We start from the raw sequence: 11,550 nt of genomic DNA on the forward strand, positions 1-11,550 counted from the left end.
TTTTTTCATTAGTTGTCCCACGTACTTACTTGGTGTCCCAGACCTGTGGGTCCTCCCCTTAGGCTGGGGGGAGGTCCTTTAGAAGTGGGCGGGCTTTGCCCGCCCACCCCCGCTGGATGCCAATAGGACCAGACTCCTGTACCCTACTGGTTTGGGTCTGTCACAGTAGGCAGAGAGAGATCTCTCACTGTCCATTTGAAAATTTACCAGAGATTTGACTGAGTCACAAACCATGGAAAATCACCTTTTGCACATGTGTGATAGTTTGTAAAACAGTTAATCATTTCACTTCCAAATGTGAACTGCCTTGCTGCAGATACCCCTAGATGCCAGTGGGCCTCTTGAATCATTTTGATTATAATACTGATGCTGCTTTGGGCATCAAAACAGCTTTTTACCTACGGGAAACACTAATAAGTTGGGAGCCAGTAAGCTCTCAATTCTAGATATATTTCTTCCACTGACTGGGCTTAATAATTCTCTGTACTTTCTGACCATTACTAGAGATAAGATCTCAAACTGTATAACAAGCTGAGGAAAGAGGCAAGTATCATTTTCCCCATTTTACAGATAGGAGACCAAAGATGTTGCAAGGTCACTACAGGCAGAGTCAGGAATAAAATCAGTCTCTAATATAGCAGTCCCAAATACCATTCTCTTACCCACACTGACTCTCCAAAATAATACGCTAAATGTCTGTGTTTGGCTATGCCAGCTGCAAAATGAGGCTACTTTTGCATTCCTATCTTAACAAAGCACTGTGATTCACAGATGACTGGAAACTGTAAAAGCAAGACATCATTTTAAAACAAAAAAATATTATCGTCAGGGCCTATATAACCCTTTCAGAGCCAGTGATGATGGGACTATGTTACCACATAACTAAAGACGTTACTGTAATGCAGTGGTTCTCAATCTTTCCAGACTACTGTACCCCTTTCAGGAGCCTGATTTGTCTTACATATCCCAAATTTCACCTCAGTTAAAAACTACTTGCTTACAAAATCAAACATAAAAACATAAAAATGTCACAGTACACTATTACAGAAAAATTGCTTACTTTCTCATTTTGTGTGTATGAAATTTTAGTTTGTACTGACTTTGCTAGTGCTTTTTTTATGTAGCCTGTTGTAAATCTAGGCAAATATCTAGATGAGTTGATGTACCCCCTGGAAGACTTCTGCATTCTCTTGGATGAGAACCACTGCTATAATGCATATGAAGAAAGGAAAGAATTAAAAATTTAGAATTAAGAGGAAACAAGGTTTCACAAACTACCTTAATTTTGATGTTTCCTAACTTTTGTGTGCTTCACTTTGCAACCCTGCATTCTTTTAATAAGCTTTTGCACGGTACATATGTATTATGGACAATTTCATGAACAGAATACTCAAGGGGTGAGGAAGAGGAGTTCAGCACTTCACAACAGTTAATTCCAGATATACAGTAGGACTAGCAAAGATTTCACAGGAAGATGCTTTATCTGCAGGTGATAAGATGCTGAAATAGCAGCATCTGGTCAAAAAGTTTAAGAAACTGCTCCAGAGCTACGGATATGGTCTGATGTCAGCATGAGGCTGAGAGAAATAATAATACAAGAGCTATCCATTCTGTTTCTTCCAAATATAGATAGATACAAAAGCAATCTATAAAGCTCTATAGATTTGAAGAAGAATTCTCAATGTTTTACCTTATTTTTTGGTTAATAAAGTGATACCAGATAGTAAATATAATGAACCTCCACTATGAATGGAGCTATATCAATTTATGCCAGCTGGAGATGTGGACCATTATATGTAAATTTGCAGTAAGCTCGTCTTATGCTAGGAGAAGCTTATCCACTAAAAGTTAAGAGAGTTACACAGATTTACATAGGAGGAAAATTTGTCCCAGTGAGTTTCTGTTAATATTCTCCCATAGTCCCTCACAGTATGGTTAACACAGCAAAACTGAATTAATAGATTTTTTAAACAAAAACAATTCTTTCATCTTTTAAAGTTATGCTAAAAATCAGAACATGCCACATATACTTATATGGTATTAGAACGACCTCTGCCTGTTCTAAACTAGAATTGTATCATTTTGAATAGCTTTGAGACAGCACATAGTTTTCTGTCAGTTTCTGATTTTAAAAATGCTACTCAAAGGATCATTTATGTAGAATAATAATATACATGTTTCCCACATTGCCTTAGCAACTTCCTCAAATACTTCACTGAGCATTCATAGTTAATCTCATTGATTTATGCATATGCTGTGGTCTAATGACCCACATGCCTCTGTTGGGTAAGCCACTAATGCCAGTAACACAGTAACCTATTAACCTTTCTTTAAAAATAACCATCACATTCATGCAAATAGAATACAAAAAGTCAAGCAGGAATAGAAAAGTAGTACTCTGGTACAACACAGCAGCATATTAGATGTCAAGACAAGCTAAAATTAAGAACAAGCAAGCAGTGATGAGATTTAATATATTGCACAAATATTTTGACATGGTTTGCTAGGTTGTAAATAGCCAACATTAGCAGCATTAGCCAACATTATAAAATTTAAATGTCATATACTAAAAGGGAAATTGTTGCTGAAATTATTTCAAAACTGTTACTGCATATGGACCCCGTCCTAGAAAGTGCAGATAACCACCTCCAAAGTACAAATTGCCTTCAACTCTCATCAAAAACAATGGGAATAGAGGACACTTAGCATCTCACAGGAAATGTTCATCATCTTGGACAACCACTTTGCAACACTTCTACTAGTGATCATTCTAGTGTAATTAATCTGAGATTTTAAAGGAAGTTCAATACATACAGCTAATTTTAATAAGGAAAAACTAAAATTATTTTATTAAAATATTATTGAGGAAGACAAACATTTCAAAGTATCCATAACCAATTATAACATCGATATTGCTACTTTCTTCTACTTTAAAGAATGTTCCATTGTTCAATGTTCCTAAAGAATTATGAAAATAGCGATCCCTTATACTCATAAATCCACCTAAACTGAAAAACGATTTATGTTATACTTTAAAATGATAGTGCACATATATGCTTAGCATGGGCAGATGTCGAAAAGTATTCATCTACCATGGCTCAAATAAAGAACAACCTGGAAATGCTTTCTGTAGATACAGTAGACCATCCACAACAATCATCAGAGCAACAATGAACGTACATAGCAACCAGCTGAAGTGGACAGGGGCTCTGTATTTGGACTGGATTTATAAATACAGAGAAGCGGATATAAGAATATTCAGTGTGACTGTTTTAATAGGTTACAGTCACGTGGGCACCCCTGCGCTTTACCCCCTTCCTCCCCCTTTTTAAAACAGGACCGAGGAAGTGGAATAAAAGATTAGAGGTTAAGATGGGGATGGGGTGCGATTTCATTATCCAGTCCGATTGACATGCACCTGCCGATACCCACAGCCAACAGACAGAAAGAAATCAAAAGGTCCACATATCAGCAAACTCCTTTCTTTCTCCAAGGAAGCCTATTTCGTCCGATGGAGGAGAACATTCCTCCTCCTTTTCAGGTTATCAGCAAATCGCATCTGGAACCAAGCCCCGGACAGCCTGAACCGGAGCCCGGGCTCTTTGTTTTCGGCAGCACGTAGGGCAGGAGCGAGGAAGTGGCAGCGCGCAGCCCGGTTACCACCCCGGCTCCACGCTGCCGTGTAAACACGATGGGCACAGGCAGGCCCGCCTCGGGCACAAGCTCCCTCCCAGCCCCAGCCCTGCACGTGTGTGTGCCCGGGGCCGCGCCGCGGGGGGGCATTACCTGAGCAGTTGGTGCCTTTCCCCTTGCCGCCGCCCTGGCACTCGCCGCCGGGCAGCAGGTTGGACGCGCGGCCGGCGGGCAGGGCGGCGAGGGCGAACGCCAGGATCACCGGGATGTAGCACCACGCCCGGGGGGGTCCCGGCAGCGGCGGGCGGCGGCGGGCTCTCCGCCACCATTGGCGGGGGCGGGCGCGGAGCGGCAGCGGGATGGCGGCGGCGGCTGCTGGGAGGCAGGCCCAGAGCATCAATCGAGCCGGCGCGCAGCGCTGCCCTGCAGGGACCGTGCCCTTCTCCGCCGGGCCGGAGCCAGCCTCAGCATCGCGCCGGGACCGCCAGAAGGACCCGGCGCCGCCGGCCGGCGCCGCCCCCGCGCGCCTCCGGCTCCCCGGAGGCCTGCGCTCCCTGGGCAGCGGCTGCGCTCCCCGGCCGCCCGCTCGCTCCTTTGTGCGCGGCGCCCACCAGCGCCGCTGCCAACGCTCCGGCTACAACAAAGGGAGCGGGGCTGAGGCGGCTGCCGCTGCGGAGGGAGGAGGGGAGAACGCACACGTGATGGCAGCCCCCCCCCCCACACCCACGGGGGAGGCGAGGGGGCTTCGTCCTGAGGAGCTGGGGCTTGTCCTAGGAACCCTAGTGGGCGCGGTGGTACCTCGCCTACCCCCGCCCACAGGCACCGCTCCCGCCCCACGCTGGGCAAAGGGCAGCAGCCTCCCCACTTGGGTGATGAGCAGCAGCCTCCTCCGCCTCCCCCAGTGAAGCCACGGTGAGGGGCGGCTGCAGCAGCAGCCTGCACCAGTAAGGCCACAAGCTGATGGGCAGCAGCACCCCCTCCCCCCCGCTGGGCAGCGCGCACACACCGGGGCGGAGGAGCGGGGCCCTAGCTGCGCGCAAAGTGACAGTGGTGTGGGGTGAACTGTGCAGCGCTCTCTGTGCTCAATCCCCATGGCGAGTCCCACTGTCACACCCCCCCTGCGGGGTGCTTTGGTACCCTCGGCAAGGCTGGGCTGCGGGAGGCTGAGGAGGGGAGCCCACAGCCCACTGGAATTGTTGCTGATTAACTGGACGCTTTGTTTGTAATTTTTACTGCACCTCAGCCCGGCACGTGAGACTGGAGCAATTCCCAAATCCCAATCAGTCCAGCTGGGGGAAATGCGGTGACTACTCGCAAGGTGCTTCTGGTCACTTCTCTCAAAAGCAGCTTCTCCTGGAGGCACTTGGAGTGGCTGGGACAGAACTGCTCCTTGAAAGGAAAGGGACTAGTCACCTACAGAAAGCTGAGCACATGTTTGCAGGTTGTGGCGTTACAGATTGCAAGCAGTTTATGATAGGATACAGTTCTTACTAGATGGCCCTGAAGGGCAATGTAGATTTGCAACAGGATGCATGTTTCTTACTACTGCTGATATAGGAATCAGCACGAAAAGGGAAACCCACATTCAACAGAAGATTTTCCTTGGACAAGCCTAAACCATTAAATATATTTGGTGTTAGTCCTTGGAAAAAGCAGCCTTCTCTAACCTTCCACATGAACTATTCATGTTGTAGAGCAAGCAGATTCTTCTACCTGCTGCCGTGCACTTAGGGCGCTCCCCCTGGTGAAACAACAGATTAAATACCTGCAGGCAGGACTAAGGCCCTACCCCTGCAACAAGCTCTGTGTGGGGACAGAGGTCTGCCATGCAAAGGTCCCATGGTAGGATTGGGACCTTAAGGAGGGTTTAGTCCAGGGTGACAGATATAGCATAAAAAAAACCCTCATAAAACTTAAAGTAGGGCTGGCTGCTGGTGAAAAGATAGGATCAATGCTGCCAAGACAGAAACAGCAATTTCCTACTGGCAAATGGAGTGCCATACTATCTCTACCACATGGTATTCATGATTTTTTTGCTCATTTCAGGATATCACTGGCAGGGATGCTGTAGAGATGAGGTGGGAGCCAAGGAGGATTTATGTGCATTTCAAGATGGAAATAAGTCTCATGGTTTTTATTTTGGTTTGTATTACATTTTTGAATTCCTGGGGTTGCCAATTCTGCCATTTATTTAAACTCAGAGAGCTACATCAGGCTTAGTCAGCGTTTCTCAAATGTGGCCACTGTGGTGGCCACCAGGGGCCTTTCTGTGGCAACAGCCTTCTAGGCAGTGATGGGGGAGGGGGGAAGCAGTGGACCCTCCTCTGGGGCCGCCAGCAGTGATTGAGCCCTGCCCTCCTCTGGGGACACAAAAGCTGGAGGAGTAGGCAGCAAGTGTGAGTTCCCCACCTTCCCAGAGGTGGTGGGGTCAGGCTTCAGCCCTGGGGTAGTGGGTCACAGGCTCCAGTCATAGGGCTTCTGGCTCCATTTGTCAGCCATGCAGTAGCAGGCTCTGGCCCCAAGCTCACCCCTCCATCATCCTTGGCTCTTGCTGCTTCCCCCCAGTGTCCCATCACCTTTGTACCCACCTCCCCATCCAGGGCTTACTTTGTCCCCAGGCTTGAAGTGATATTTGTTAATATCATTTTTCACAGCAGACTGAGTAGCCATCAAGTTTTTAAAAAAAGCAACCAAAAAAGCAAAAGAAACAAAAGAAAAAAGATAAGAACATGCAAAGCACCTTATTTGTGTTTCTATTCTGTTTAGGTCCAGTAAAGAATAAAGATAACTGTAGATTATTTTTATGACTGAGTTGATAAAAAAACCTACATAAATAAATTATAATGATTTGGACGTGTATATGTGCATATTTATTTGTTTTTTTCTAAAGTTAATTAAGTATTCTAGGAAAAATTTCAGAGCAGCCACCAGCAAGAGTTGGTGGCTGCACTCTGAGGCCACCAAAAAATTGGTTGTGAGTAGCTAGCCTTCAGCGGATGATACAATGATGCCTGACTGGTCTGGCAAATTCACACTATGCTATCTGGGTATTCATTCTTCTTCTGCCCTCTCTTTTTGTGTTATTGTTGTGGTGGTTTGTTGGTTGTTTTTCTTTTTTAAAAAGAGCTTCCCTGACCATTAAAAGAAGCAGAAAATTTAGAAGTATATAATTATAATTCTTAAAGAAACTGTTCTACCTATACCCATAGTTTGTTGCAAACTAATGGAATTCCACAATAAGAAAATCACAAATATAGCATCACGTTAAATACTATCAGCATTTGGTAGTGGCACTCTCTGGTAAATGAACATGACCTTATTTCAATTATTGTCTTTTTTTCCCCCCATTTACTAGAAAAATGTTTACATTTCATCTCACCTCCAGTTGGTCCTATGTGAAAGGTGGCATCTATTCAGAATGCCTAAAATATTCATTCCTCATAGGGTCCCTGAGCCAGAAAGGACAATATTTAAAGGGGCTATTTCTAATGGAGCTACCTTCTCTTCATTGTTATCTTCCTGTATTGTCTGGGTGAGGAAGAATCAACATACTAAAAAAGATGAGGATTATATGGATGTGGAGAAGAGCAAGGATGCCAATGTGAGAAGTTAAATTTGACAGAGAGCAACCCAAAACATTTTTTTAACTTTTTGGTGAACTAAAAAAGTAAAAAATAAAATCAATTGGTTTGGATTAAACAAAATGTTTTATTTCATTGGGGGGGAAGCTTTTTTAAAAATAAAATTGCAGTAAAATTCAAATCAGAAAGGTGTTTCAAATTGAAAAGTCACAATATTTTAAAAAGTATCAAAGTATTGCATTTTGATTTTTTCATTTTTTTTTCTGCTTTTTCTTTCTTTTCCTCTCCCACTCAATTTCTCCTTGACCCAAATTTGTGAATTATTTTGGTCAACCCAAATCTTTGTGGTTTTTTTGTTGGAAAAGAGTTTTGTCCAAAATAAGTTGCCCAATTCTACTAGAGAATTGTACTTATGAATCTCAGCTTTTGTTTTGTTAAACAAAATACATTTCTAGCACTTGTGGTTGTGAAGAAAAACTCAAAAACATTAAATAAGTGTAAAGTGGAACAGTGTTGTCTTCCTGATTCTGCAAACAGTCTGAAACAATAGCTCTGAGAGATGCTAACTGCTCTCTTCAGCTCAGTAAAGATGACTGATGTCATCAGTTTCACTGTTGATATTTTTAACAGAAACATCCACCTCATCCTACAACTGTGCTTATCCCACAATTTCAAGCTGTCTCCAACTCTTCTTCAGCTGCCAAAAAACCCTACTTAAAACCACCAACCTGAGCACTGACAATGTGGATAATTCAATCAATCATTTTCAATATAAACTTTTGCAATTTTGAAATCTGAGCATCAGGGACAATATAAAAGTATTAAGTGTAATTAAGGCTATGTTTTATTCATGGATATTTTTAGTAAAAGTCATGGCAGTAAACAAAAATTCATGGCCTGTGACCTGTCCATGGCTTTTACTATATGATCCTAACCAAAACTTGAGCCGGGGGGGGCCGCAGGTGTTCTGGGGAGGGGTGGTCCAGGAGGCACCTAGGGTGCTAGGGGGGAGGCAGGCGGCGGCCCATGGCCCAGGACCTCTGCTGGTGCGGGAGGAGAGGGTTAGCGGGGTTGGCAGGCTCCCTACCCAGCTCCAGCTGGCTTCACTGCAGCTCCTAGGGGGAGGGGCAGCCAGTGGGGCTCCATGTGTTGCTCCCACCACAAGCACTGGCTCCACAGCTCCCATTGACGGTCCAACAGGAGGAGATGCTGAAGTGATGATCGAGGTGATGAAAGAAAAACTCCCATTAGTATGCCAAAGTATCTCGAAGATCCCCACTGAAGGATGAACTGGGAAGGTACATTTCTTACACTTGTGAAAGGCCAGGGCATACAAACCAATAATGTCCTCTGAGAAGGAGAACAGAGTCCCAGGCATTCGAAACCAAAAGGGCAACAGGAGTGAGTGATCCATCTACAGTAGAAGGCCAAGTAGTGGCAGAAGGATTCGTAGGCCTGTCCCTGTTGAAAAATCACTCTACATACAGTGTGGAAAGGACCACAGATAGTGCCACCATAGCTAGCGACTTCGGTGAAGGAGCATTTGGAGACTCTTAACTTCTGAAGTATGTATAGCAGAGGTGAGGACCAGATGTTTGTTAGATACTGGCTCAAAAATTATCACCATTACTGAATTGCATTTTCAAAAATATTTGAAGGACAAGGAGCTGATCATGCACAGCACATGGTTTGTACATCTAACAGCAGTTAATGGACTGGCAATCCCAGTGGTGGGATGCATCAAAGCAGATATAGTGTACATGGGCCAGACACTGCCAAGAAAATGCATCTTCATCTTGAAAGACAAAGCCTCTAAAGGGAGCCATATGGGAAAATGAGTCCCACGGATTCTAGGAATGAACATCATTAGTGAGCTGAAGGAGCTACTGTTGCCAGGAGAAGGAACCAAGAGGATGAACTGCCATGGGCACTCTAAGAAGAACTCTGTGCTGAGTAGGGTACTGGCTTGAGCAGTGGGACAGAGCCACTCCCTGGGCCCCATGGGGAAGATTGGAAATGTTGAAGTGGAGAGAAGACAGAAGACTGTTATTCCTCCTTGGAGAGGGAAGATCCTTGATGAAGGCTGCTGGGTACCAGGAAATACCAATGGATACCAAGCTCTTGTAGAGCCTACATCTGGGGCAAGACTACCTAGTAAGCTCCAGCCAGCAAACGTACCGACTAATGCCATCAAAGGAAGAGTACCAGGGAGTCTTCTAAACTCAAGTGCAAAGGCTGTGGAGTTGTATTCTCAAATCAGAACTGCAGAGGTACACCAGCCTGAGGAGGTGGTTCCTCAGGTGAAGGTAACATTTGAAGAGACTGAAAATGAGCTGCAGGTGACAAGGAGGGAGAAGGGAGGACAAGTTACCTTTCCTCAAGAAAGATGTGGTGAGAGACTGTCAGTTCTAGTTCAAGTGGTGCTCAAAGGGCTGATTCCTTTGTAGGTGGCTAACTTACGGGCATTGCCAGAGAAGCATCAAGAAGTCTTTCTAAGGATGAGGTGACCAATTTCTAATGACTGGGTCAAAGGTATCTGTGACAGGCCAAAGACAGCCAGTGAAGTTGCTCTCAGTACAACTAAAGACACAGCCCAAAGTAGGGAAAGGACTTATGATCACAAGTCCAGTGGGGCTCTCATCAGACCTGGTGACTGTGCACCAGTTCGCAAACATAGATGCTGGAGATGTAATAAAATACAGGACAAATGAGAGTCAAATCCCCACACTGTGGTCACCAGGGCCGTCCTTAGCCGTAGGCAGAATAGGCAGCCGCGTAGGGTACCACTCTGCCTGGGGGGACCACTCTGCTGGGAGCCCAGACAGACGGGAAGCAGTGGAGCCTGTAAGAGCAGGGCTGCTGGGTCCTAGAGAAAGCCAAATGCAGCACAGTCTGAGGGAGAGGAAAGGCTGCTGGGAAGTCTCTGGGAAGGGGTGGGGGAAGGAACTCACCTGGAGGGTCTGGGCTCGAGGTGCTCAAGCACCAGGAATATTCAAGGCTGGGGGCTGTGCTCCACCAATATTTGGAGCTGGGTTTCTCTCCTGCCCCTGCCTCGGAGCTGCCCTGCCTGAAAGAAAACAGCCAGTGCCTCTCTCCTTTTGTTTGTGCTGCTTTTGCCTAAGGCTATAGAGATCAATGGCAAGCAGCCTCCTGGAGCACCGAGGGAGGGGAAGAGGGAGAGAGGAGGGGGAAGGAGGGGCACACATGCTTGGGAGCTCTCTCCCCCGGCACCCAGTGGCAGCAGCAGGGGTGGGGAGGCCATACATGATGGCAACCCCCTGCCCCCGTACCCATCCTAGGGAAGGCGAGTGGGCTTTCTGGACCTGAGAGAGTCCCTAGGAGCATGTGCAGTGACCGTGGTGCAGAGTGAGTGTGCCGCGGGTAGGGGGGAGGGGGGAGAGGAGGGGTCCCTCCCCTGGAGCTTGCTTTTGCCAGTAAGGAGGAGGGAGAGTCCTCTCTGGCCCTAGCCCTGAGGCAGCCTGTCTGCATCCCAAGTTCCTTATCCCCAGCCCTGCCCCACCCCAGAGCCTGCACCCCCAGCACCCCAAACCTGAGCACCCTGCTGCAGTGTGAACCTCTCATCCCCAGCCCCATCCCAGAGCCCTCACTTGAGGGGAAAAATGTGCAACTTAAATTTGGTGGTCAGTTGGAGTATCATTGTGTTTAGCACAATACTTGATTATTTTACACCCTTTAAAGTATACAGGTGTTATAAACTGGGAATGTTCTTAATGTTTTCTCTGACTACTGTGTGGGTGCCTCAGTTTCCCCTATGCATTTCTCAAGGATCTAGATGGTGGGATAAGGGTGTGCGATTGTTGTAGAGCCCTAGAGTGCCAGTATGATGCCGTGTGCACAGAGAATGGCCAAAACCCTGTCTCCAGGCAACTGATGGCCTGGGTTGCTCTCCTGCAAGGTGCCAACTGAAGGTGTTGGAGAACAAAGAGATCAGGTGGCCTCCTAATGCCTGGAAAAGAGACAAAGGCCAGAGGAGAGAGTGTCAGTGCCTGTCTGGACTTCAGGGAAGTGCATGGTATGGAAGAGGATGCTGGGATGCTTTGGAACTACTCCATACAAATCCAGTCAGGACTCTGGGGGAGCCTCCTCTCTCTGAGCATACTGTCTCCAGAGCAAGACGCTTATACCTTCCTGGGTCTGACCTCAGAGCATTCAGCATACCCTTCTACACTGTGCGCTTTCCGCAGCGAGTGTGCCCAGGCAGGTCCTGGGGCAACCAGAGGTCCCTGCAGCCCAACTCAGCCAGCCAATAAAACAGAAGTTTTATTAGACGACAGGATCACAGTCTAAAATAAAGCTTGTAGGTACAGAAAACAGG

General features: G+C 46.4%; 1 protein-coding gene across 1 annotated transcript in view; it reads right to left on the bottom strand.

Moving 5' to 3' along the window:
- The window catches only part of TMEFF1 (transmembrane protein with EGF like and two follistatin like domains 1), a 246,248-nt gene extending 242,218 nt beyond the window's left edge, over positions 1–4,030 (bottom strand). The window contains exon 1 of the mRNA XM_032774982.2: positions 3,787–4,030. Within this exon, the coding sequence (XP_032630873.2) occupies positions 3,787–4,030 (244 nt within the window). The remainder of the gene's footprint in view (positions 1–3,786) is intronic.
- Positions 4,031–11,550: the final 7,520 nt, after the last annotated feature.

The sequence above is a fragment of the Chelonoidis abingdonii genome, chromosome 2 (assembly GCF_003597395.2).
Source record: "Chelonoidis abingdonii isolate Lonesome George chromosome 2, CheloAbing_2.0, whole genome shotgun sequence".
NCBI lineage: Eukaryota > Metazoa > Chordata > Testudines > Testudinidae > Chelonoidis > Chelonoidis abingdonii.